The sequence below is a fragment of the Penicillium canescens genome, assembly GCF_028828765.1.
Source record: "Penicillium canescens strain IBT 15451 chromosome Unknown utg000003l_segment0_segment0, whole genome shotgun sequence".
NCBI classification, from domain to species: domain Eukaryota; kingdom Fungi; phylum Ascomycota; class Eurotiomycetes; order Eurotiales; family Aspergillaceae; genus Penicillium; species Penicillium canescens.
The window spans coordinates 5,477,722-5,501,714 of record NW_026703965.1 but is presented as its reverse complement, the minus strand read 5'-3'; the positions used below and the strand labels follow the sequence as shown (position 1 = coordinate 5,501,714).

At 47.9% G+C, this 23,993-nt stretch overlaps 9 protein-coding genes across 9 annotated transcripts; 6 read left to right on the top strand and 3 right to left on the bottom strand.

Moving 5' to 3' along the window:
• Nucleotides 1-1,668: 1,668 nt before the first annotated feature.
• Nucleotides 1,669-6,284, bottom strand: N7446_005338 (bifunctional urea carboxylase/allophanate hydrolase; the record flags this gene model as incomplete). The annotated part of the gene is made up of 17 exons (XM_058514086.1): nucleotides 1,669-1,919; nucleotides 1,979-2,282; nucleotides 2,372-2,381; nucleotides 2,441-2,870; nucleotides 2,932-3,088; nucleotides 3,142-3,478; nucleotides 3,537-3,689; nucleotides 3,756-4,007; nucleotides 4,061-4,094; nucleotides 4,143-4,364; nucleotides 4,434-4,452; nucleotides 4,509-4,804; nucleotides 4,862-5,290; nucleotides 5,347-5,638; nucleotides 5,700-5,973; nucleotides 6,038-6,157; nucleotides 6,214-6,284. 17 exons carry the CDS (start codon nucleotides 6,282-6,284, stop codon nucleotides 1,669-1,671), a joined length of 3,651 nt encoding a protein of 1,216 aa, XP_058375415.1.
• A 244-nt stretch (nucleotides 6,285-6,528) lies between these two features.
• N7446_005337 (Zn(II)2Cys6 transcription factor domain-containing protein) lies at nucleotides 6,529-9,161 on the top strand (the record flags this gene model as incomplete). Its single annotated transcript, XM_058514085.1, has 5 exons — nucleotides 6,529-6,567; nucleotides 6,635-7,907; nucleotides 7,987-8,217; nucleotides 8,267-8,550; nucleotides 8,622-9,161. The coding sequence occupies 5 exons, from the start codon at nucleotides 6,529-6,531 to the stop codon at nucleotides 9,159-9,161; spliced, it is 2,367 nt and encodes a 788-aa protein (XP_058375414.1).
• A 423-nt stretch (nucleotides 9,162-9,584) lies between these two features.
• N7446_005336 (uncharacterized protein) lies at nucleotides 9,585-10,693 on the top strand. The gene is made up of 3 exons (XM_058514084.1): nucleotides 9,585-9,834; nucleotides 9,958-10,377; nucleotides 10,446-10,693. Exons 1-3 carry the CDS (start codon nucleotides 9,701-9,703, stop codon nucleotides 10,657-10,659), a joined length of 768 nt encoding a protein of 255 aa, XP_058375413.1. The 5' UTR covers nucleotides 9,585-9,700; the 3' UTR covers nucleotides 10,660-10,693.
• A 777-nt stretch (nucleotides 10,694-11,470) lies between these two features.
• On the top strand, nucleotides 11,471-13,333 carry N7446_005335 (uncharacterized protein; the record flags this gene model as incomplete). Its single annotated transcript, XM_058514083.1, has 2 exons — nucleotides 11,471-13,028; nucleotides 13,092-13,333. Coding segments are annotated over 2 exons (1,755 nt in total), but the record flags the coding sequence as incomplete, so codon positions are not given.
• Nucleotides 13,334-14,812: 1,479 nt separating this feature from the next.
• On the top strand, nucleotides 14,813-15,263 carry N7446_005334 (uncharacterized protein; the record flags this gene model as incomplete). Its single annotated transcript, XM_058514082.1, has 3 exons — nucleotides 14,813-15,032; nucleotides 15,063-15,109; nucleotides 15,156-15,263. Coding segments are annotated over 3 exons (375 nt in total), but the record flags the coding sequence as incomplete, so codon positions are not given.
• A 209-nt stretch (nucleotides 15,264-15,472) lies between these two features.
• On the top strand, nucleotides 15,473-15,889 carry N7446_005333 (uncharacterized protein; the record flags this gene model as incomplete). The annotated part of the gene is made up of 1 exon (XM_058514081.1): nucleotides 15,473-15,889. One exon carries the CDS (start codon nucleotides 15,473-15,475, stop codon nucleotides 15,887-15,889), a length of 417 nt encoding a protein of 138 aa, XP_058375410.1.
• A 9-nt stretch (nucleotides 15,890-15,898) lies between these two features.
• On the top strand, nucleotides 15,899-16,105 carry N7446_005332 (uncharacterized protein; the record flags this gene model as incomplete). Its single annotated transcript, XM_058514080.1, has 1 exon — nucleotides 15,899-16,105. One exon carries the CDS (start codon nucleotides 15,899-15,901, stop codon nucleotides 16,103-16,105), a length of 207 nt encoding a protein of 68 aa, XP_058375409.1.
• A 497-nt stretch (nucleotides 16,106-16,602) lies between these two features.
• On the bottom strand, nucleotides 16,603-21,219 carry N7446_005331 (pleiotropic drug resistance family ABC transporter; the record flags this gene model as incomplete). Its single annotated transcript, XM_058514079.1, has 4 exons — nucleotides 16,603-17,065; nucleotides 17,118-17,581; nucleotides 17,631-20,643; nucleotides 20,732-21,219. The coding sequence occupies 4 exons, from the start codon at nucleotides 21,217-21,219 to the stop codon at nucleotides 16,642-16,644; spliced, it is 4,389 nt and encodes a 1,462-aa protein (XP_058375408.1). The 3' UTR covers nucleotides 16,603-16,641.
• Nucleotides 21,220-21,847: 628 nt separating this feature from the next.
• On the bottom strand, nucleotides 21,848-23,377 carry N7446_005330 (uncharacterized protein; the record flags this gene model as incomplete). Its single annotated transcript, XM_058514078.1, has 5 exons — nucleotides 21,848-22,163; nucleotides 22,219-22,352; nucleotides 22,406-22,541; nucleotides 22,903-23,049; nucleotides 23,103-23,377. The coding sequence occupies 5 exons, from the start codon at nucleotides 23,375-23,377 to the stop codon at nucleotides 21,848-21,850; spliced, it is 1,008 nt and encodes a 335-aa protein (XP_058375407.1).
• Nucleotides 23,378-23,993: the final 616 nt, after the last annotated feature.

Here is a 23,993-nt window from a genome sequence, read left to right as displayed (position 1 = left end):
CTCCGATGTGATATACCCCCCGGCCTACGCTCTTAACAACAGGATATCTTTCAATGAGCCTCTAATATATAGGAAAAGGAAAACTTCAAATTGATAGATATTTTTTACCCCTCGCACCGATTCCTTGCCCTAATTAGCGCCTCGATCACATATTCTGCTACCCATAAAATAATACCACCCTACTGCTGGATTGCTGCTCTTCATGGAGAAGAAGAGCTTAGCTAACTGTGGTTAATTGCTCCCGGAAAAATTAGGGACCGTAAAAACCATACCTGAATGTACATTCTGTGGCTGATAAGGGTTAAATATGTTGAAACTTTCAATACACTGTGTAGCTAGACGCGGTGTGATCTGTAACGAATGGTTCCTTCTCCGACCAATGAAATGTATGAGTCAAATAGTTAGGATTAGAATCAGGTGGAAAAAGAAAAGGTTACATTCTATGTAGTTGACACAGCGTGTGGGCGTCTGCCAGCCAAAGCTTGTAAGGAACCCATCTGTCATTGGCTGGAAAATGCAGCTGGCCCTCTTAACCCTATGAATAGGTTCCCTATTGTCCCTCGACTGAGCGGATCAGAATCGTAGCATGCTTCAGGAATGCATGCCTTATATCAAGTTCGTATGTATCCTACACTCAATTTCCCACAGATTGCGCCTGAATTGTTAGAAGAAATGGGCAAAAAAAAGTAAGGACGGAATATCAGGGGAATGTCGGAGATATAAAGGGAGATTGCCGAAGTGAGAATAATCGATACAAGTATTATAATGCTTTTTTAAATATTTAGATTTAGTCTGAAAGAGTAGGAGGTAAAGGAGCTTAAAGTAGTTCTTCTCTCTAGATAAGGTTGAAGCTCTAAAGGATGAGAAAGATAAGAAGCCTAATAATACTAAGATAGAGGCAATTAGTGATATAGAAGAATAGGACGAAAATTTTAATAATTTCATAGGGGTAGATAATAATACTAATAATATAGGGAAGCCGTAACTACTAGAGTACACCAGCTAGGCACGGGTGGTAGGAAGAAAAAGAAAAAGTAGGGAGAATAATAAATTCGAGTATTACTATTGTATAAATATCTTAAAATAATATGTATTACGTTAATATCTATAAGTTAGTAAGAAATATAGTAAAAATGATTTATTCTTTAGTCAAAGCTGTAAGAGAATTGCCCAAAATTACTACTAAAAAAAAGCATTTATACAGTCACGGGAAACAGCCAGGTTGGTGTGTGACCTGGGATCTAAGTTAACTGCCGAAGCGATATGCAGGTTACATCAACTGGTGATGCGCGCTGCACGCTATAACCCTGAAACGCAAAAAAAATGATAGAAGAGCCAGGCGGAGTTGAGTGAAAAATTGAAACCACGAAATTCGAACGGTAGATCTTGGTATGGAGCCAGAAACCCCGGTCTCCAGACTCCTCACCCGCATCACCCGCACTCACCCTAGAGTGCGGCTTGGGGACTGAGGGCACATTGAGTATCGACCGTGCAGAATAATCGGCTTAAGTGCGGCTGACCGGACGGGAAGCCCTGTTTCCCATATCCTATGGTCGTATGTACTTAGAGCGGCATTGGAACATTATATATTCATATGCCAATAGTTTCTAACATCAAGCATAGGAGTCTAAGCACCCATTACACCTCATTATGTGGAAACACCTCACCTCAAATATTTCTCAAAAATGCAAGCGCATCTCCGGCCCGAACAGTATCACCTGGCTGGACGAGTACTTTCTCAATCCTAAAAGATTGATCAATACCATCCCTCTTGTCCCCATTATAGGAGACGGAGACTTCCATTTTCATTGCCTCAAGGATGGCAACAACTTTCGTAGAGCAGATAACATCGCCATTGGAAACATTAACCTTCCACACGTTGGCATCGAGAGGAGCATACAATGTCACAATTTCAGGGTCTGGCGGTCTTCTGTTAATATCCTAAAGTGCTGAATCAATTGCGAGATCTTGAGCTTACCTTCTTTCAGTAGTTCAATTTCATCAGGAAGAACGTGATTCTGCGCTTTCTCCACCATCCACCTGTCCATTGATTCCTTTTCCAAGGCTAACATTTTTACCTGTGAAGTGGCTTGGCGAGACTTGAATGCCGCTACTTCATCTCTAGTTTGCTGAAGAAGACGATTGTGGGCGCTCATATCGAAAATGACATCTTCGTACTGGAATTTATAACAACCAGACCGGAAACGCGCCAAGTCACTCTCAAGTTCTTCCTTCTCTACTCGGTAGAAGGTAATCTGGTCGAAGTCACGGAACAGACCGGGCTGGCTTGGCGAGAAATCGGGTTTGACTCCCAATTGGTCGAAGCAGGGAATTGTTTGGCCCGTCATCTGATACCCCCAGGGGAATCAACGGGATAGATGCTGTTGACATTAGCATGTTAACTCGATCGTCATCTTCGGCAGTATGGGAAAATGCTTACTTCATGCATGAACCACCCCAGCTGACACTTCCTTCTGGGGTGTACACACGACTAGGGTTCTGCTTGGGGCATGTCAAACGATAGCGGGGATCGACCGGCAGACATATTGTATCGCCACAGAAGAACCCGACACAAATAGCCATGAATTCGACCGAAAGGAAAATTTCTACCAATTCATCGTACGTAATCCCATTGATATTGGCCACGAAGTCCATGTTACTCGGCAAGAATGGAGCATGTGGTCTCTGTGTCTCCATGTATCGCTGGACGGCTTCCTGCTGAGCTGGGCTTTCGAAGCAGATGGGAAGACGGAACTTTCGGCTTGGGACGTTGGAATTGCTGAGATCGCCGATCGTTTTTTGCAACGATACCAAAAGTCTGACAAGGTTATCCTGGGAGAACTTCAGACCATCGTAGTGGATTAGTAGCGCTTTAATTGGCCAGTCATTAGTTCAAGTCAAGTATTTATCGAGCCTGGGGAGGAAACACACAATTGCAGCATCCAGTGGTCTTGTACACAGCTCGTTTCAGAATTTCGTCAGACTCTTGCGACTTCTTGAGAGCTTGATCCAATGCCGTTACTCGGCAGCGATGATTGAGGTTAAATTTTCCATCGCCAAACTCGACCAACAAGAACTCATCCCCACCCTGCCAGTGGCAGTTAGAAATTGATGGGCATAGTAACCTGGACTATCTCTTACCTGTCTAAATGTCATAGGAATTCCGGATTCACTCAGCTCGGTGCAGTAAATCAACGCCTTTCCCCAGTTCCCAGAAACAGTTGATTCTGGCAAGGTGGAATTGGAGATTGGCTCGACGGTATCAAAATCGCATTGGCCGGCTACAACTGCTGACACACTTTCCAAAAACTGTTCCAACTCAGCTCGGGCACGAAGAGCATCTTTCAATGATACTCTGCGGTATTGAATTGTGTCGCCAGATTTCAGTTGACCCATACGCCATAGACTGGCTTTCACAATCGTTGTGGAGGAAATGAAGCCACCAAGATCAGGGGCGTCCACGGGGAAGATGCAGGGACTGGAATGGTCAGTTGAGTTAGTGAATTAACGTCAAGGCATTTGCCACCGGGACTTGCCTGTCTCCCGTCCAGTTCAGTGTTCCGTTCGGGTACCCGTATTCAATAACGTTGCTAGGGTGCTGTCCACCCTCACCTCCATCTTCCCTTGCCCATCTAGGAGAAGGTCCAACAAGGCGAATGCCGCCTCTCGTAGCATTATGCGAAACATCCCTGTAATCAACCAGTTAGTAGTGTCTCATAATGCCTTCTTCCACCCTTGCTACTGGAACTTCCTACCAGACTGTTTTATAGATCATGTCGATATCTTCGGATACAATATACCCTTCATCGTAGGGCCCAACCATGGCATCAATGTCCCAGTGATGGGAGTATATGGGGCGCAAATGGGCGGGTAATGAGATCTCGGGCTCTGCCTCAACTCCATCGAGCTTCGAAATCGTCAACATATCACCGGGGGCGAGCGATCTTCCTTGGTATCCACCAATCCCAAGTAATGGGGAGGTTGACTTTGACCCAAAGTATGGGGCACTGCATACATAATTAGTTCTAGAGCCAAGAAGAAATATTCAGTCGTAACTTACATTGCCGGAAAGCCTCCACGAACAGCGAGATATGCTATGAACAAGTTAGCAGGTTAAACCCGGAATATAGAGAATATCCTACCTCGACACCCTCCGGATCCATTGAGCTTTCCGATTGATAAGGTTTGACCAGCTTTGACATAGAGTCGTGTCCACATTGGGACGTCGGTACCGTCGAGTGACATGTCCATTGGAGCGCCACAGACAGATATGCAAGCATGGGCTAGAAAACGTAGCTCCGGCCCTTTCAATGTGATCTCTAGGCCTTCGGTGTTGGAAGGATTCCCAGCCAAGATGTTGGCAACTGCAAGCAAGATAAATTGTCAGAACTCTATGCAGACAGAAAAGCACATAACGTGGGTCATGGGTATACCTTGAAATGCCAAAGGGTCCTGGTATCCAGATGTAAGCGGATGAATTGGTTCAAGCCTCAGGGGGTCCAGCTTACCATTGGTCCTGCTTGTGGAATTCCCCGCCCAGCTGTTGGGCGTCCTGGATAGTCTTGAACTGTTGTATACAAACCTGGTGATACGACATCGATCGCAGCCGGCGTGAACTCAAAATCGGTTAAGAAATTGGTCAGTGTATGCCCCGTGCGGAATTTGCTGGAGTTAGTGATGGCGTGCAGAAAGTCCAAATTTGTCGGCGGTCCACAGATGGTCGAGTGCGACAAGACATCTCCCAATTTTTCAATAGCCGCTGTCCGGTTGGAATCATGTACCATGACCTTTGCGATCATAGGGTCTGAGGTTGTCAAGTCAGTCCATCTCTTCATATCACATCTTTAATTGAGCGACAGACCGTAATATGTGGAAATTCGAGTTCCAGTAACGACCCAGGTGTCAATTCGAGTGCCGCCCATCTCCCTCCATTCAACATGTTGAAGCAATCCAGGGGAGGGAGCATAGTTTCTAGCAGGGTTCTCTGCATATATACGAGTTTCAATTGCACAGCCCGAAGGCTTGTCTTGTTGCAAAGATTCCAGATAGCCCTTATCCAGACCTCCGAGATCACACAACTCCCGGTCGGCTTGTTGAAGCATGAGCTTTACAATATCAAGCCCGTAACAGAGCTCAGTGATACCGTGCTCGACTTGAAGTCGAGTGTTCATCTCCAAGAAAAAGAAATCTCCCGATGTGTCATCGACTAGGTACTCGACTGTGCCTGCAGATCCATAGCGAATAGATCTGGTTAAAGCAACCGCCGCAGAGGTGAGCCTTTCACGTAGACCTGATTCTCGTCAGCCAGTGGTGCTTAAGCAGTCTAATGGAACATTGTTAACCGACCTGGATGGCTTTCCACGAACGGGCTGGGGCACTCTTCAACGACTTTTTGATGACGGCGTTGAATTGAGCACTCTCGCTCTCCGATATGAATTGCATCTCCCAGGCCATTACCAAAAACCTGAACCTCAATATGATGACTCTCAGGATAGTAACGCTCCATAAACACGCCCGCATTTTTGAACAGCGTTTCTCCTCGGGAGCGAACTTGTATCAAAGACTCTCGGACCTCATCCACTGATTTGCATATCATCAAGCCCATACCACCACCGCCACCGGTGGCTTTCAGCATGACCTATAGCGAGTCGAAGTTAGTAGGCATTGGCAGCTGAAAAGAAAATAGCAGGGATGAGTACCGGATATCCTAATTCATTCGCCGCTTCCACTGCCTCGTCCTCTGTAACGAGCAGTCCCTGTGTCCCGGGGACAATTGGAACGCCGGCTGCCACAGCGATCTCTCGTGCTCGATGCTTTAGCCCGAAAGCTTCAATGGCTTCGGGCCTGGGCCCCACAAACACCATCCCGGCATTGGCGACAGCTTGGGCAAATTCCACATTCTCCGACAGAAATCCATAGCCCGGAATGATGGCATCAACTTGATGGGAACGCGCGATTTCTATGATTTCATTCCTATTTGATTTGTCTTCGTCTCAGTTTCATAAACCCAGCCTTTTAACACTATGGAGGAACAAACCCGTTGATGTATGCGGTAGAATCGTCGCCCGGTAGTAGGACCGCTTCATCTGCCGCCCGAACGTGTTGCGAGGTTGCGTCGGCGGCAGTGTAGATTGAAATTGTACGGACACCTAGCTCTCTATTGGAGAGTAAGTGTTAGTTTGACTGCTTCTGATAATGGACCTCATTTCTTACTTGGCTGTTTTGATGATGCGAACGGCGATTTCACCGCGATTTGCGATCAGCAAGGTATTCAATTTCTCCATTGCGACGGCGTTGTATCAAAATCCGGGGACTTGCAAATAGATAGATATTAGTATCTTGTTCCCTCCGGCCGAGGTTCATCTCCAGATAAGCTTATCACCAGACTCCAACGTGAAGCTCCGAGCGTTGGGGTAATTGGCATCCGACTGGGCCGGAAACCACCGCTTACCTCGGGGATTTAAGAAAGAGGGATATCCCCGGCTCGGATGCTTTGGCATATCCTTTTGCCTTATCTTTTTGCCTTTCATGTCGTCTCATGCGAAAGAACACAGACGAGTGTACCAGGTATGTGGGCCTTGACTCAAGCCCCCCGCATTTTGTATTCTGTCGATCCTCTGACGACGAGACCCAGGCTTGTGAGCCTTGCAGGGAGAAAAAGGTGCGCTGCGAGTTGGGATCGGCCGATTGCCCCAATAAACCACCCTGTGCGCGATGCCGCAGAGAGAGCAAAGAATGTTTCTTTGCCGCATCGAGGATAAGAAAGACTGCCTCCACGAAGCGAAAAGCACAATCACCGCTTGTGCCAGAGCCCATCAGATCTCAACCTGCGACTTCTTTTCCTGATGCGGCACGTTTGTATAACAGCAATCTGGCTCCTGGATTACAAGAAGAGGAGAGCCTGAAGTTTCCGGAAAATGGAGGAGCTGCAACTGCTTTGCTTGAGGGTCACCCCCGAACCTACCATGATGCGTTGACATTGCTATCAAAAGCTTGTGAGCACAGTGAGGCTCAAAAGAGGACGGCTGATGGCTTGCCCTTGACCAGCCATCCCCAAAGTGTCAGACCGCATCCTACCGACTCATCTCTTGGCATTCATACCGATACCAGCGCCAACAGTAACGAAGGCACCGATGAGGCCCTCCGCGCCTGGTCAAACCTACGTTTTGTCCGTGGTGGGCTTTTCACAGCTGAGGAAGCGCTTGATATGGTTGATCATTTTTACAACTTCCAGTCTGCCTTCTCGCCTGTTGTGCCGGAATACTATCGATGCCACTCCCAGCACGCGATGCTGATCGACGAGGAGCCCGTGTTAACCATCACCATATTGATGATTGGGTCGCGTTACCGAAAGTGGTCAGGACCAGCTGCGGTCGCGCGCTCCTATATCGTTCATGATCGAATTTGGAGATATCTACAGGGGATGCTTTCACGATTGTTTTGGTCGGAAGACCTGTTTGTAGGGGAATTTCCTTCGCTAAGAGGGCCGCGGCCGGCATATACGGACACTTGGTCGCATGGGTTCCGCACGTTAGGAACGTGCGAAGCGTTATTGTTGTTGCTGGATTGGCATCCTCGGGCCCTCCACTTTCCGCCCCCGGATGAGGATACGTCGTCGATAGTGATTCCCGAGCCAAAGAGACTGCGCAAGAATGATTGTGCCACTGGGTATTACGGGCCCGGGTCCGGACATGACTGGCTCGCTCGATCAGATCGCCTATGCCACTCCATGCTCTCCACTGTTTTGATGCTGGCAACCGAGATGGAGATTTTCTGCGACGATAAATCCTTCTGGCAAGGAGATGAAATTGGCCACGATCATCTGAAGCTCGCTCGTGACCAAGGGAGATTTCACCGTATACGGTGCTTGATATGGGTTTACGCGACACAGCAACCGGGTCGACCAGGTATACACACCCTCCGCAGACAGGCCCATTGCGACCTTTTTGAAAGTTTCAGGCTGATAACAAATTTGAATTACTGTAGGACGAAGAAATCCAACACAATGGACTCCCAAACAAAGCCCCGGCATTAAGAATGATGATGCAACGGAATGCTGGATGCGCGTCGCAACTATTATGAAGAATGCAAACGATCTTCTCTTTGTGTCGCCGAGATATACAGGGGAAATTATTCGCAATGGAAAGTACCTTCAGATTGTTCGCGGCCTTGAGCCACTTCTGAACCAATCGCTTATTGAGTTCGATCATGCTAAGTGTAAGTATCAATCATGGAACCGTGTGAATCAATGCTCATTTGAGTCTAGTGGCGAAGCAGACGCGATGTATCTTGACCATTGAGTATGAGTATGCCCAACTCTGCGTCTTCAGTCTTGCCTTGCAAGCAGCAATTAACCGAAATTGCCGTGACAATACAAGTAGCAAACTAGAGAGCAGTTCAGAAGAGGAGAAGTATCTCAGAGAAACTGTTAGGGCCGCTCGGACTGTACTAAGAACGGTGCTTGACGATCTACTTCCCTATGGGAGCTTAACCTATATTCCCGTTCGATCATACTCAAGGCTTCTCGGTGCAACTTTGATTCTTCTCAAAGTAAGTGGCTTCGTCTCTCTCAATTGTCCGTCCTTTTATTTTTGATGTATTGTGCTAAATTGTGGAATTAGTGCTGCGCGGCCGGAATCAGCGACATCGACATACCCATGTCCCTTGATCTAGTTCGGCGAGTCGCTGTTGGCCTTCGTGAGTCTGCAGTCGATGATACACATTTGAGTACGCGCTGGGGCGATCTTCTTGAGAACCTCGCTTGTCGACTGCAGTCGCGCCTAACCCAGCCAAGCACGCCGAAAACGTGTAACGTGAGACTCCCATCGTCAGCGACCCTGTCAAAAGATCACGCAGAAGCCTCTCAGATCTCTCATGAAACATATCGCTCGGCAATACATTATGCCCCTCAAGATATACAGCCTAGAGCTGATCTTGAAGACAACGATCTCTTGGATCTCAACCGGTCCAGTTCTGATGCTAAACATGACTCACAATTTGATGCCTGGTCGATGTGGTGGGACGACCAATTTTCTCAGGTAAACCTCAATTACATGCCTTGGTTTCCAACTCTGGGGCTCGTGGGTGGAAATGATCCCCCTTCTCCAACGATGCTGCTGATGGTCTTTTTGGAAGCGCTGGACCAACCCATTGAGCATTAATTTGGCATAGCTAGTGAAAATGTACGGCTGCTTGTATATAACAAACCACACCAAATTTGTCCCCTTGAAACTCGTCCTGGTTTCATGTAAATACTTCTTTTTTCACCGTAAGACAAGAAGGAGCCACCTTGACTTTGATCGGGTCGGGTCGTTTTGCAGACCCTTTTCTAGTATCTTAAAAGGTCAGAAGAAAAAGTGTGTTTGATTGCTCGGGAACCTCGTGTGACGTCCATTGCTCTCACAACGCAGATCTTTGTAGGTCGTAAACTGAAGGCAAATAAATGCTGCGTTAATTGAGTCGGCACCGGATAATGCAGGAAAGCGAGTTGATTCCGAGCCGACTCCAAAAGGTGGACTCCACGAGCCAAGCAAATAAATAAGATAACCTGCAATAGCATGACCTTTTAACTTTGACCGACTTGATTTACATTGTTTCTGAGACATTCACTATCTTTTTACTTCTAGACGATTTGACCCAAAGCCGATTACCAAATTGAAGGACTTCCCGAGTGAACCTTTGACCATTTCCAAACGCCATTATGGGACCTATCAAGCACAAAGCCCTGATCAACGTTGATCTGGGAGAGGGTTTTGGTAATTGGACAATAACTTCAGATGAAGACTTGCTTCCATTTATTGATCATGCCAATATTGCGTGTGGTTTTCATGCTTCGTACGTCTTCCTCTCTTCACTCTGTCCGACTCTCAGAACCGCGACGGCCAATCGGCCGCTAAAACTGTTACACGAATTTACATCAAAACCATGATGGCGTTTTGCTCACACATTTTTCATTAGGGACCCCCTCATCATGATGGAAACCGTTCGCAGCTGCAAGCAACACGGCGTGAAAATTGGAGCACACCCCGGCCTACCAGATCTCCAGGGCTTTGGCCGTCGTGAAATGAAACTTTCCATAGAGGAACTTACTGCAATCACTGTTTATCAAATTGGAGCACTCAAGGGTTTCTTAGACCGGGAGGAAGTTCCCCTTCACCACGTCAAGCCCCACGGGATGCTTTATGGTATGTGCTGCAGAGACTATGAGACTGCGATGGCCGTCTTCAAGGGCATCCCCAAGGATGTCAAGGTGTTTGGGCTTCCAGGTACTTGTATGGAACAGGCCGCCAAAGATTTAGGACTCGAGTTCGTCGCGGAGCTTTATGCGGATGTCAAGTACAATGCTGATGCTTCTCTCCTCATCGAGCGCAAAAAGAAGTGAGTCATTTCCTTCGTCTTCTTGTTCTTATTCCTGGGTCTAATGTTGTCTCTTTTCACTGTTGTAGGGCTTGGGATCTTGCCGAAGTCCGAAGACGCGTGACACAGCAGGTTGAAACATGCACTGCTACTGCAATCGATGGATCTACCTGTGAACTGCCTGTCAAGGACCATCCCATCTCCATATGTTGCCATTCCGACGTTCCTGGGTGCCTGGAGTTGGTGAAGGAGACACGAGCTGCTGTCGATACATTTAACAAGGCTTACTTTCCTAACAAGTAGATAAATAGAGAAATGAACCTTATTTGGTCCTTGCAGGATTGAAAGAATTTGTGATAATTAGATAGGGATTTTCTTCTGCTGAGACCAGTCTCTGTGGACGTCATCATTCTGTTGCTAGCTCCTTTTTTCAGTGACGACAAGCCAACTGGTCTAAATCATCGGAGCTTCATAGTACTATTCCAGGCTGTTTACGACCCCGAATACCCCAACTGAAAATGACCCCAAATAGCTCACAATGTTGCTTGGCCACAAGGTCGGATACCGGAAAAGATGATTTGGAGTCGAACCGAATAAAGGGGAAATCCGACTGGACAGCTCTATCTCCGCATCTTATCATTTAAACTCTGGCTATCAAAGTGACTCCAACCCAGTAGCCAACTCGAGGTTCGACCAACGAGACCCATATTCTGGGTGATAACGTTAGGAAAGGGGATGAGATCGGCCACGCGTCGCGGGGTATCACTTGGCAGCTTTCGCTAGCAGCAATATGGTCAAGACCCTGTTCGATTTCAACCCCAAAAGCCGCCATCGGTTGGATGGTTTTATCCTTTCTCCGGCCTTGTATGATAAGCCATTTTCAGGAGCCTCTGTGATTAATTGGACGCTATATTTATAACGGAGTTGGAGAAGTCTGATAAGACACACGTATTAAAAGAGTCGATTTCTTTGTTTTTCTATTGAGACTCAAGCTTATGAGTTCGGTATCCTAACCAAAAAGACTTCAGGCTAGAGGATTTTGGCAATATCTTGTGGTATGCACAGAGGTTATATATTTCCGGTCTGCAAAATCACTAATACCTCTAATATAGGGCTCAAATCACCATTTTGCCTGAGGGTCTATAAAGTTGGACTGGTGGTACCATCGAAACGAACTACCGCGGCAAGATATACTGAGTATCTCGGAAAGCTGTATCATCTCCGCCTATCAGCAAATATGCACGATCCTCTTCCCATCCCCGGAACGGTCCAGCAGGTGGATGTAGACCACACCCTGCGCCTGAGACATAATAAAGAGCAACAAGATATCGTTCTGATTCCTCTCCCAAGCTCTCATCCTGATGACCCTCTCAATTGGTCCCGCTATCGCAAATTTCTCAACAGCACCTGCCAAATGGCCTGGTGTTTCTTCGCCGCTGCCCTCATTAGCGGTCTGTCATCCTCCTATCTCCTGATCTCGCAGGACACAGGTATTTCCGTGGCAGATCTCAGCACAGGAAATGGCCTCATGTATCTCTTCATGGGCTGGGGCACTTTGTTGACCCAAAACCTTGCGCAGGACTATGGTCGTCGGCCGGTCCTGTTGGTTGGCATGCTGGGGTCATCGCTGTTGCAGATCTGGTCTGCGTATGTAACTTCGGTGGGTGAATGGTACGCCAATCGAATTCTTCTTGGCATTTTTGTTTCACCTCAAGAAGCCTTGATCGAGCTCTGTATTGCGGATATCCACTTTGCGCATGATCGAGGTTTCCACATGGGTGTTTACAACTGGACTCTGTGGTGCGGTGCTTTCCTGTCACCTATCGCCGGTGGTTTTGTTGCAGAGAGGTTTGGCTGGAGATGGATCCAATATATCCTAGCCATTATCTGTCTCTGCTTCACAGTTGCAACGTTCTTCTGCTTTGAAGAAACGATGTTCTTCCGCCAAGTGAATATTCAGGAACCGATATTTTCTACTCCCAAAGACAGTAGCATCCTGGAGTCTTCGCGATACGCCGACGGCAAAATGGAATCCGAATCAAAAGAGCAAGATAGTCCAGATATTACTGCTGTCGTCGCTGAAGAGAGTCACCAGATTAAAACATACGCACAGAAGCTGAAAGTGTGGGGATTAAGACATCCTTCTCAGCCATTCAACTTCTTTCGGTCAATCATGCTTTCCTTCCGACTTTTATGCTTCCCCACAACTATCTTTTCCGGCCTTCTAGTGGGAAGTATTCTCGCCTGGTACAATGTTTTGGGAGGCTCCTTGGCGGAAGTTCTGGGCGGTGCCCCCTACAACTTTACCACAGAGGAGATTGGTCTTACCTACTTCTCAAGTGTGATAGGAGTCTCAGTTGGATGCTATTTCAGCGGCTGGCTGAGTGATATCCTTGCAATCAGGTTGGCTAGAAGAAGACAGGGTATCAAGGAACCCGAAGACCGTCTCTGGATGTTTTTGATACCCCTCCTCGCTCATCCTCTGGGTTGTCTTCTTTATGGCGTTGGGGCAAGCCACCACATTCCATGGATTGGAGTTGTCATTGGAATAGCTTTCATTTGCATCACTCTGCCGATGGGTTCCGGCTTAGCCATTACCTATATCATTGATAGTCAAAAGGAGCTGGCTGGAGAGTCGATTGTGACTGTCATTCTGATCCGTAACACAATTGGTGGGTCGCAATGCCTTCTCAGATCAAACAAGTCTTTTTAGTGAGCTAACAATACGTTGCTAGGTTTCGCTTTTGCATACGCGGTCAATCCCATGATTACCAGCATGGGGCTGCAGAATACCTTTATTCTTATAGCAGTGCTGGGAATGGTTTTCTGGAGTGGTTGTTTGCTATGGATTAAGATTGGGAAAGCGGCTCGGACATCCATCGCCAAATCCTACTGGAATCTGGTTGAAAGTCACGGACTTGCTGCTCACTGACCCTGTTTTTTGATATGTTTGGGGGGTGAGGAATATCATCTCTTGATTCTCTGTATAAAGTGGCTTAATGTACATTTATTTTTCAATTTGAACTTGATAATAGATCACAAGTGGTTCTTTGTTCTTATAGGCAGGCCGTTCCCCTTAACTTTGAGTCGTCTTGAACCCTTTTTTATGAAAGCTAGTCTTCCTTTCCTCCCTTGACATCTTCCGGCTCTGACATCTCGCAACTCTAAGTATGGTAGCACCTCCCACAGCTCACCACATTATAACTTGTAACACCGTTAGGACCGATGTGACCTATAAAATAGCTAGTGGCTATAATACCCGCCCGACGCTAATTATCGCGATAATGAATCCCGTGTTAGGGAATTCTATCCTAATTGCGAACGCAGTGACACACTGAAGGCTAAAGCGCCATGCTCCGGACAGGGCATCAGGAAGGGCACATAGAGTCTTAGGGGAGTTGAGCAAAGGGATATGACTGCTGGACGGGAGGACTTTGACTTTAAGAAGCCCGGGCTTTGGATTTATATATGGCCATCGTGGATGTCATCAGTTGCTATGGATTCGTGGCCAGTTTCAGTGTCTTAAAGTCGAGGGAACTCGGCCTAGAATCTATAATTAGGCAGCCGTTGCCCTTGGACTTTTAATACTAGTTGCTGTGCCGTGGATCCATTAGTGAGCGTATAAGAAATCTATCAAGGCCTATTCCCGTTTCGGCCTTGTTGCCATCATCATGACTTAGATTCATCTGAAACAAAGATATTTTTTTTAACGGTATCTGCTTAATAGCTTCTATTGGAATTTACATCTTAGTCAGCTATATCAACCTTGCCCGTTAAGCTTTCCGCAATTTTATGGCTAATAAGCCATTGGCTATAGCAGGAGTTACCAAGTCTATAGATGCAGTTGAGCTTAAAATCAAAACCACTCGCCCTTAGAAAATCATCGCGGGTTAAAACATGTATCTAAGGGCCCTGGGTGATCGCTTTCTGTCGTTTACCGGATCGCCCCCTTTTATATTACCTAGTGGGAGAACGGACCGGACGGAAAGGCTTTAAGCATATCTATTCTTACGAAAGCAAAATTAGGATTTACTAGGGAAGCAGCCGTTATACGAGACAAGGTACTGTATTCGAATATGGACCCCAAAAAGTTGACATCTAGAGAAGTGGAGCTTAACTCGTCCGAGATGGTGCGGGCCGTCCCTCCTTGATCGGAATGACACTATTGGCAGCAAGTAAGCACGCACCAACCGAGTGGATCGAGAAGGCACCGCGAGGATTTGTTCGGGTAATGTTTTCTATTCTATTCTATTTGTTTTACAATTTGTTTCCTAGCGTCCAATGAGGTATAGTGACATTAAAGGCGGTGCCGGATTCTACTGGTAGGCACTCATCGGGGCAAGGGGCCTTGTCTCACGCATTCTCATTGCTATTACTCGCATTAGACCATTCCGATTTGGGCGGAGAGCCTCGAAGTTCTCAATCTCACCGACATGTCTTCCCCTAATCTCCAGAAGCAGGAAACTATCTCCATCTCACCTCTTCTCAACCGGCTGGCCTATTCCCCACTGCCCACATCAGTGCAGCGGACATTGCTTCTGCATTTGCGTTAATAATCGGTGATCGAATATCAGATATCCAAAGAGCCGCCTTTTTGACCTTGCTTCATTCCACCGGAAAGTATAGGCAAGCAGACGTGATTGCCAAATGCTCTCACCATATGCGTGAAACTGCTTGTCAGATCGACAGAGCATCGCTATAGAAAGTTGTCAAAGCGGGTGGGCGGCCTGAAGGCAACTATAAAGGAGGACTGGTCAGTATTATGGGAATGATAAGCAGTTTCCGCTTCCTAGATCTAGTCTATTGAATTCAGTGTGACATTGTCGGAACAGGGGGTGACTCCCACTCGACTTTCAACGTCTCGAGACCGCCTCAATTGTTGCATCGCCAATTTTGATGACTACTAAGCATGGCAATCGTGGTCAATCTTCTTTATCTAGATTCGCAGATGTTCTCAAAGCAATTCAGCGATTACTGACGCTGTTGACGGAAGCAACCTCGCTAAGGTATACATGGAGACAAGTTATGCATTCCTATACGCACCCACTTCCACCCGGGTATAGTGTGCGCCAATTCCGTGCGCAAGGCTCTTGGAATCTGAACTATCTTCAACCTTATGGGTCCTCTGCTTAATCCTATCGAATGGGCTATTGAAGCTCGAGTGGTTGGCGTGGCCTACCAAAGCCTAGGCCCGGGCTTCGCGGAAGCTCTTAAACAATCCGGAGCTAGGGAGGCACTAGTAGTCTGCGGTGAGGAGGACATAGATGAGATTAGCTGTGCAGGACCTACTAGCTGCTGGAGGATCTCCGAGTATAAGGAATCATCCTGCCACGACGATACCTACTCGAGTGAAGAGAAAGAGAGCCCGCAGACACTAGTCAAGATTGACACCTTTCAGCTCCGCCCCTCAGACTTTGGGTTATCTACTCACCCTCTCACTGATGTCTACGGAGGTAAGATGCCCAAGGATAACGCTATGAAGCTGATGAGCATTCTACGGAATGAGCTCCCGCGGGACGACCCAATTTCGTAATTTGTTCTCATGAATGTGGCTGCTCTCCCGGTCACCTTTGGCGTGTGCGAGGCTGAGACCAGCAATATCGGCTCCGGTGAAAAGGTCATCACCGAGCGTGGGCCGGGTGGTGGACGCTGGAAGGAAGGTTTGGGCCAGGCACGCTGGGCGATTGGGAGTGGCCAAGCTCTTAAGAGCCTAGAGGGGTTCATTAAAGTTACCAATCGACTTCTTTGAGCAAGTTTGAAATGAGATTCTACGTGGTAGTCCGTCTTGATTATTCTGAACATCTGGAAATTTAGACCTAGAGTCCAAATACAGTTGTCATTTTCTCATGATTGCATCCATTAAAGTACTCTCCGGCACGGTTGTTATCGCGTATTGTTCCATCCAGCGAGACAACAAGCAACAAGACCTTCCACCAAGGTCCTGTCAAGTTCCTGGGAATAATTTTGTCATAAATCAGAAAATATTGTCATGAAATTGGAAGGACTTATCTTAGTAAGTTGTCGATGGCCGATTGCTGTTCCCGCCTCAATTGTTCGAACGCGCCATATCATCTACAATACAGGGGAGTTACGCTAGGCGAGACAATACAGAGCCTGCACCACCTAGTTCCCTAGTGTAAATGCTTGCTATGCCGAAGCATTAGGGTATTGTGCTTAATATATGTTAAAGCCAAAGGACTGCCGTATACCTTGTTAAGAGTGGAAATTAATTTCGCTATGCTCTAACCGGTTAAGATAATGCATAACTGTAAACAGACAGGGGTTTCAGGCCTGCTTGACCTTACGCGACCAGTGCTTAGGCACACGGCAGAGCCAGTAAAGGAACACTGCGGCCACGATATTGAACCCCACATAAGCAAACAGCACCCCGATATTACGCCAATGGTCCGAGTACGACATACTCAGACTCTCAAGGAACTGGTCCGTGCTTGAGATGGAGCAGATCTTGCAATTTGTTGACGCTTCAGGATTCATTAGACGACCATGGAGAGCATTGATGTATGGGTCCAGATAGCTGGAGCAGTTTTGACCTGCGGGAGGTGAAACGGTGAGCAGCTCAATGTTCGAACATTCCACAGATGTACCCGTCAACCCCGTGGAGAGTACAGTGGACACTAGATACGTGAATGGGGAGATGCGATACATGAAAATCCAGAAGCGGGGCATATCGGACGGGCTCGCAAGCACACTGGATTTTCAGTCAGTGATTGTTAGCGACACCGAATCTGCAGATCGCTTACCCGTTGAAGATCAAGCACAGCGAGAACAAAAGCTGGGCAACGTTACCACCAGTCTCGGGCTGCTCAATGCCAGCAATGATCATGGAACTGAACGTCGATGTAAACATGAGGAAAATTAGAATGAGGAGAAACATCACGCCGCTTCGCTCAGTCACTGCATTGGTCGGTTCCGCGTTGTGATACAGTCCGATCGGATAATACCAACTGAAGAATGCCGGCACTGACATCAGGATATTCCATGGCAGTTCCACGAAGATACTGGCCAACATGAATGCCTGCCACGAGTATGACTTGGATGGCCGCTCTCGTACTTCATACAACGCGCGCTGGGTAGCAAAGCTGGGCATCATTTGCTGTACCAGATTCGGGAAGATGATCAAGAGCATGAAGATGGCGAACATCTGATTTTGCAAGCCCTGGAGACTGGTCGGCATATGCCAGAAGGTAAATCCGATGAAAAGCGGCTATAGAGTGAAGTCAGTCTAATACTTCTCAGGGGCCCTGAAGACTTACAGGGATGATAGCTGTCGCAGCTTTGGAGTAAAGGTATCCTGGAGACCGCCAGTACTGCTGAAACATTCTTTGAATGCAAATCACAAACTGATACCAGATTGGCATCGCAAACTGTCCGTATCCCGCGACTCGTGGGGGCTCAGGCTTTTCCAACAGTTCTGCTTTCATTGCAGCTAGGTCCCGACGGACCTGCTCACACTCACTGCTGCTGTTCCATTCATCGGCCCAGTCTCTATCCGCGTGGGAGCCTGGGGCAGCCCCAATCACTTCTAGCATCCACTCGGCCGGGTTTGCGTTCGGGGGACATTTGATTGAACCCTTGCTTTCGAAATATTCAATCAATGTCCTCATGTGCAATCCGAGTTCTCCGAAATAAACAGTGCGTCCTCCCTTTGCCAGGAATAGCAGCCGGTCAAATTGCTGCATGAGCATAGCCGAAGGTTGATGGATGGTACACAAAACAGCTTGACCATGATTGGCGAGGTTTCGCATCAAGGTACAAATTGACCATGCGGTTTGACTATCCAAACCCGAGGTTGGCTCGTCAAAAAAGAGCAGGAGTGCTGGCTTAGCTGCAAGCTCCACGCCAATAGTCAATCGCTTGCGTTGTTCAACGTTCAATCCCTCGCCGAGAACTCCGACAATGGCCTCTGCATATTCCCCCATGCCGAGCATGTGAATGACCTCTTCAACATAGGCAATCTTTTCACTGCGAGGGGTGCTAGCGGGCTGGCGAAGAATAGCGCTAAAAGTCAAAGCTTCACGGACTGTACTGGTCTCCAGATGAAGGTCTTGCTGTTGGACATAGCCTGTCTTCCGCTGGAACGAATCATCTCGAGGACGGCCGTCAACAAGCATATCTCCAGTTATCACTCCCATAGTAACACGGTCTGCCAACACATCAAGCAAAGACGTCTTGCCCGCTCCAGTGACGCCCATAAGAGCTGTTAAAGTGCCTGGCTTTACCCAGCCATCCACACAGTCCAAGATGCGACGTGGTGTCCCTTTGATTTTGATGTCATAGCAGACATTTTCCCAGTGGAAAATGGAGGTCTGACGAATGATGGCTGCAGTTTGATCTTCATTTTCAGCAACCGTAACAGCACTTTTCTCTGGCGCAATGACTCGTTCCGGGTCATTCTTTCGGTTTCTAACAAAGGCAGGGATTTTACCGCGTGGAAACACCAGGACCTCACCCTTGGATGGTTTGGCGCGAATAAGCTCGCTGGCAATGATGTACATCACCAAGAAAGACACAAAAAATGCACAGAGGATGCCATAATTCCGCCACAGATGTGACTTGAAGTATCGAAAAGTGGTGTTGATGTAGGCGTCTCCATCAATGTAATCCTGCCCTGCCACTGCACCCTTTTGTGAACAGATTTTGGAGCTCATCGGTGCATCATTGTACTGAGGTAAAATACCAGGTACATACTGAGAGCAAGAAAAATGCCGATCGCTGAACTCGTTGATCATCAGCGCTTCGAAAGCATAGGCAATGGGGTTCAAGTAGTTCAACCATCTGAACCAAGGATGCATATCTCTGACTGGGATGGTAAACCCGGTGTAAATGATCAACATCATCATAAAGAGCGATGAAGGAAGCATTGCTTGCGCCATAGATCTCGAGATTGCCCCGATGAACCGGAAGAGATTCGACATGACCAGGGTCGTGGTAAAAGAAAACAGGAAGAAGATAAAAAAATGACCTGGTGTTCGACGAAGGTGAGGTATGAAGTAGATGATCAAATTGAATACAATTGCAAGCAGGACCTTTGAGGGCAATTCCACTATGTAAGAACTGATAGCTTCTGCTGATGGGTGATACAAAGCATACTTGTCATGCTTTTCCACGATGGGCCGTTGATGCCACATAATCAGAATTTCAAGAGCGCTAGAGAATGCATTCATGAGAATTGCAAAGAAGAGCAGAGAGCCACGTCGAAAGAAGCTGTCTGTGTCGGCCTCTAAATTGTAGAAGAGACTAGCGATGATCAGACTCATAGCAATATTGCCGATCACAGTGGCAAGTGTCATGCTGAGATCTCCCCGCAGGCGTAGGAATCCCCGCCAAAGACAAAGGCGAATCTGCATGGGATATGACAAGGTGTACGGCGAAGCTGCACGGGTACCTTTCGGCTTCTCTGCAGCACGAGATACACTAAACTCTTTGAACTTCCCTCCTTCAGCCTGGTGATTGTTTTGGCTTATATCAATTTCAGCTAGCAGCTGTTTCCGTTCAGGACTAGCCTTCCAGCGAGCTGCAAACTCATCAGGTGTGCGAGGTACAGCGCATTCAAAACCTGGTCTCACAAGACGCTCGGATGGGCTAGTCAGGGAAGTGAGGAAGTCTGCCGTAGTCTGTCTGTCCGGGCAGTCAAAGCCCATCTCGATAAAGAAGCGCCGGGCATCGTGAGCATTGCCGAAATAAATCTGACGGCCTTCATAGAGAACAATTGCTTTGTCGAAAAGATCGTAGATAGATTGACTGGCTTGATAAATGGCGACGATCGCAGTGGTCTCGCTGTAGTCTGTGGAGAGGCGAATGTTCTTGACAAACTCGAGTGCCGTGGAGCTATCCAATCCTCGAGTGCTATTGTCCCAGCACTGCAAGGGACAGCCACACAGAATAGTCTCAGCAATACTAACCCGCTTTCTCTCGCCCCCAGAGACCCCGCGAATAAACTCATTACCAACTAGGGTATTCATAGTATGTGTTAGACCAAGCATCGCCATCACAACGTCGCGCATGTGCATTGCGTACTGATCGCGTGTAACCCCGGGAAAACGGTTGCTTGGGGCTCGAGCCTGAGCAGCAAACAGCAGTGTGTTACCGACGGTCAGCTGTGGGAAATGGATCTCCGTTTCAGCTTGGTAGATCACTTCGCCTCGGAAACGACCGTGCATGTCGTCCCACGAGATGCCGTCATACTGTACTTTCGTGTTTTTGTCCTTGTCAAGATAAAGCCCATGTGTCTCTCCTGCGATAGTTTTGAGGAAGGTAGAGCATCCACTTTAGTTCATGTCAGGAATTTCCTTTTCCTTGAAGAAGCTCAGGTAACGAGCTTCGATAAAGTCTTCCGTTAAGAGCTTTGACATACCTGCCCGGGCGACCCAGAACCACCAGCATCTCTCCACTATGCACAATGCCTTCGAATTCCCGCAGAATATCAATGCGTACTTTTTTCTCCATCCCCAAGATGCCTCGGAGCCAGTCGGCGGCCTTGAGCCAGGTGTTGGCAAAGTTCATCTGGTAGTCTGCTGCAGTGCCATGGCCGAAAACATTGAGGTTGCGAAACGAGACTCCTACTGTGCGACGTGGGTAACGGTCCAAATCATGAGATACCATCTTTAGCATGTTCCTGACCCATTTGCGCGATATGAACGTGTCACTGTTGGGATCAAGCTCAGGGTCCGCGGTTGGATAAAGGAAGGTATTGACACCCTCCTCGGATTTGTCAACATTGAGACTGTTCTGGCGCGAGACGTGAGAGATTGATTGTGCGAGTGTGGTGATCTCCTTGTCTGGATCTTTGGACTCGGCAGTCTCCATGGCGTCGCTATCGTGCGAGTCGATTCGATCTTGCATCTTGTCTCCCGTGAGATCTGAAGATGTCGAGAAGAGAGCTTGAGATGGAAACCGACATCAGACGAAGAGAGAGACGAATTAGAAAAGAGGACGGGATCCGGGATCGCAAGCATCCGAGAGCGTCAAGATGAAGTACTCTCCGACTGTCACGGGATCTTTAAGGAAGGTACGGTCAGATATCTCTCACATACCAACTTCACCACATCTACTGCACATGTGGACATCTACATCCACAAATAACAGCGTTTCTGGTTCTTCACATTTGTACAACAATTTCAAGGAAAAGAGCTCGACGAAGCAATACAAGTTTTGAAGCCTAAGCGCGGGCGAAGTTCATTGGTTGCGTATTCGCATCGTATTCGCACCCCCACAGCCCAGCAATGTCCCAATTTGTCTCGGAGGATATTCGGATGGACCAACATCCGGAATGGTCATTTTTATGTGAATTGTATCTTATGAAGCGCACGTTCCTCTCTTTGGTCTATGTACAGGCTTATATATATTGAGTCGACGTGCATATAGACGTCCCCGAAATGGTCTATGAAGACATGCAATACATGAACCTTAAATACTCACATTACTTCACCACAGTACATGCCCCCTGGGTCATCGAAAAGAGCCCTTTTGCTTACAAGCCCCCAGCTACCAAAGCAACAGCTGCGCCAAGGGCAAGTCCGGCCCTCGCAGTAATTTGAGGCAAACCTCCAGTGCTAACAGGTGCGGTCGATGCATCGGACAGCACATCTGAAGTATGAAACGTGGTACTACCTTCAGCACCAGCGTCAGTAGCCGAAGCTTGTGCCATTGTCACGGAGGGTCCAGCGGTGACAGTAACAGCAGTCTTATGCAAGGTGGATGTCAAGGTTCGAGCGCTTGTTTCAGTGGGCACCGCTACGGTGCAGACAGCAGTCAGGGTACCCTTCATGGAGCAAACATCAGGACCACTATGCCATAGGTCAGATGTCAGTCAAAATTGGGGATATCTCACAAGAAACATACATATTATATGGTGCTCCAATCATCCACTCCACAGTACTGGGGCTTGCAGTGTACATGAAGCCGGGGCCGAGCTCGCACTCCTTGGACTCAACACTCGAAGCACAGTTGATCCTATATGTAGTCTTTGAAGCGGTCTAAGTCGTGATATGAGTGTCATTTCTGTGTCGATTGGGGTTGAGAAACATACCGCTGCCACGACCGACGCGGCCAACGGCTGCGGATCGGCATCCCACAGATACAGAGAGACGACAGAGGATTCAGCGGCTGCGAGGCCTAGTATCCCTAACTTGAAGACAGTGCGCAAACCCATGATCAAACTGTGACTGGATTGAAGAATATGAGACGCGAAGGATACATTCTAGAATCGAAAGGGGCATATTTCTCGCTAGGGTTTCAGGGTCCACCGGGGGCCAAATAGCTTAATCGGGGAAAGCTAGAGAGCATCATGGATCGAAGTGGATCTAGCATTGCAGATCCTCATAAAACACTGATTAGATCTCTATACAATACATATGGCTCCCCACCTCATCTTCTAATGTTTTCAAGGCTGACCATCTCTTTCCCATTCGACATCTCCACAGCCATCCGGTAAGGCCGCTCCTTGGCTTCGATTAAGTGTGCCGGGGATGTCAGTTGCAGATTCTTATCCCAATCATGAGCACAGCCGGCAGCACGCTGACTGACCTCATGCCAGCCGGGGGAAGTTGTCGAAGCCGTTCTGCGAGCTCTTCTGCCTCAAGCGCGAGCGTATCCCATTCCGCCGTGATCATGAGAATTCGGCGTGGGAACCTCACTAGCTGCGCAAAACTGCAGGAGGTACGTGGATCGCATCTATCAATCCTAGCGGGCATATAGCATCCATAGAAAAACCGTGTGACAGATACAGACATTGCAAGTTTTGCGTCGAGGCTAGGGTGGATTTGGCGCATGGATCGATATTCAGGTCAATCATCAGGTAGAATGAGAGATCAAGGATCGGAACCTGTCTGAGGGAAATAGGTTGGAGGTTGGCAGATGCTGCGAGGGCAAGATTCGCATCTGCACTGAAACCCGGGATTGATAAACGCGTGAGATCGAATTTCTCAGGGCGCGCCATGACAGAATTGACAGCGTCCTCGACATTGTCCAGGGCGGCCGGGACTGGGTGTTCTGGCGCCATGCGATAGGAGAAATCAAGAACAGCGTGTTTAGTTTCGCGACAAATTTGGCGACAAAATTCATCATTCGTTCCATGACGAGGAAGGACAAATCCGCTGCCGTGGAAATAGACCAAAACTGGGGATAGGACTGGGACCAACGCGCGATAAACATGAACTCACAGAGATCGACCGTCGCCTGTTGCAACATCGCGCGCACTTCATCAGGGTATTATTTGAGGCCGCTTTAGACAATGGAGACTACTAGAGACACGAGGCTTCGTAGCAGAACTACCAGGAATTTTTTGACGTAGTAGTATTCGACGAACGGCATTTTGGGTTTAAGGGGCTCGTGAGATAAAAATCACAACAATTGGATGTTTATTGCAGGCCCTAGATAGGAGTGGTTTTTAAGTTAGACGACCCTAATGTTCCAGGTTGCCCACTCCGCCGGCAACATTAGACTAGATAATTGACATCCTCAGGTGCCGCCCCATTGAGAGAGGATCACTTTGGACTACAAACAAAATGCTGGGTGGGCTCCCCGGAAGAGCTTCGAGGTAGCTTCCACCAAGATGTGAATATCCCAAGGGACCTGTCCTACCGCCATATAAAAGTCTTCGCCGTTGCCAGGCCCAG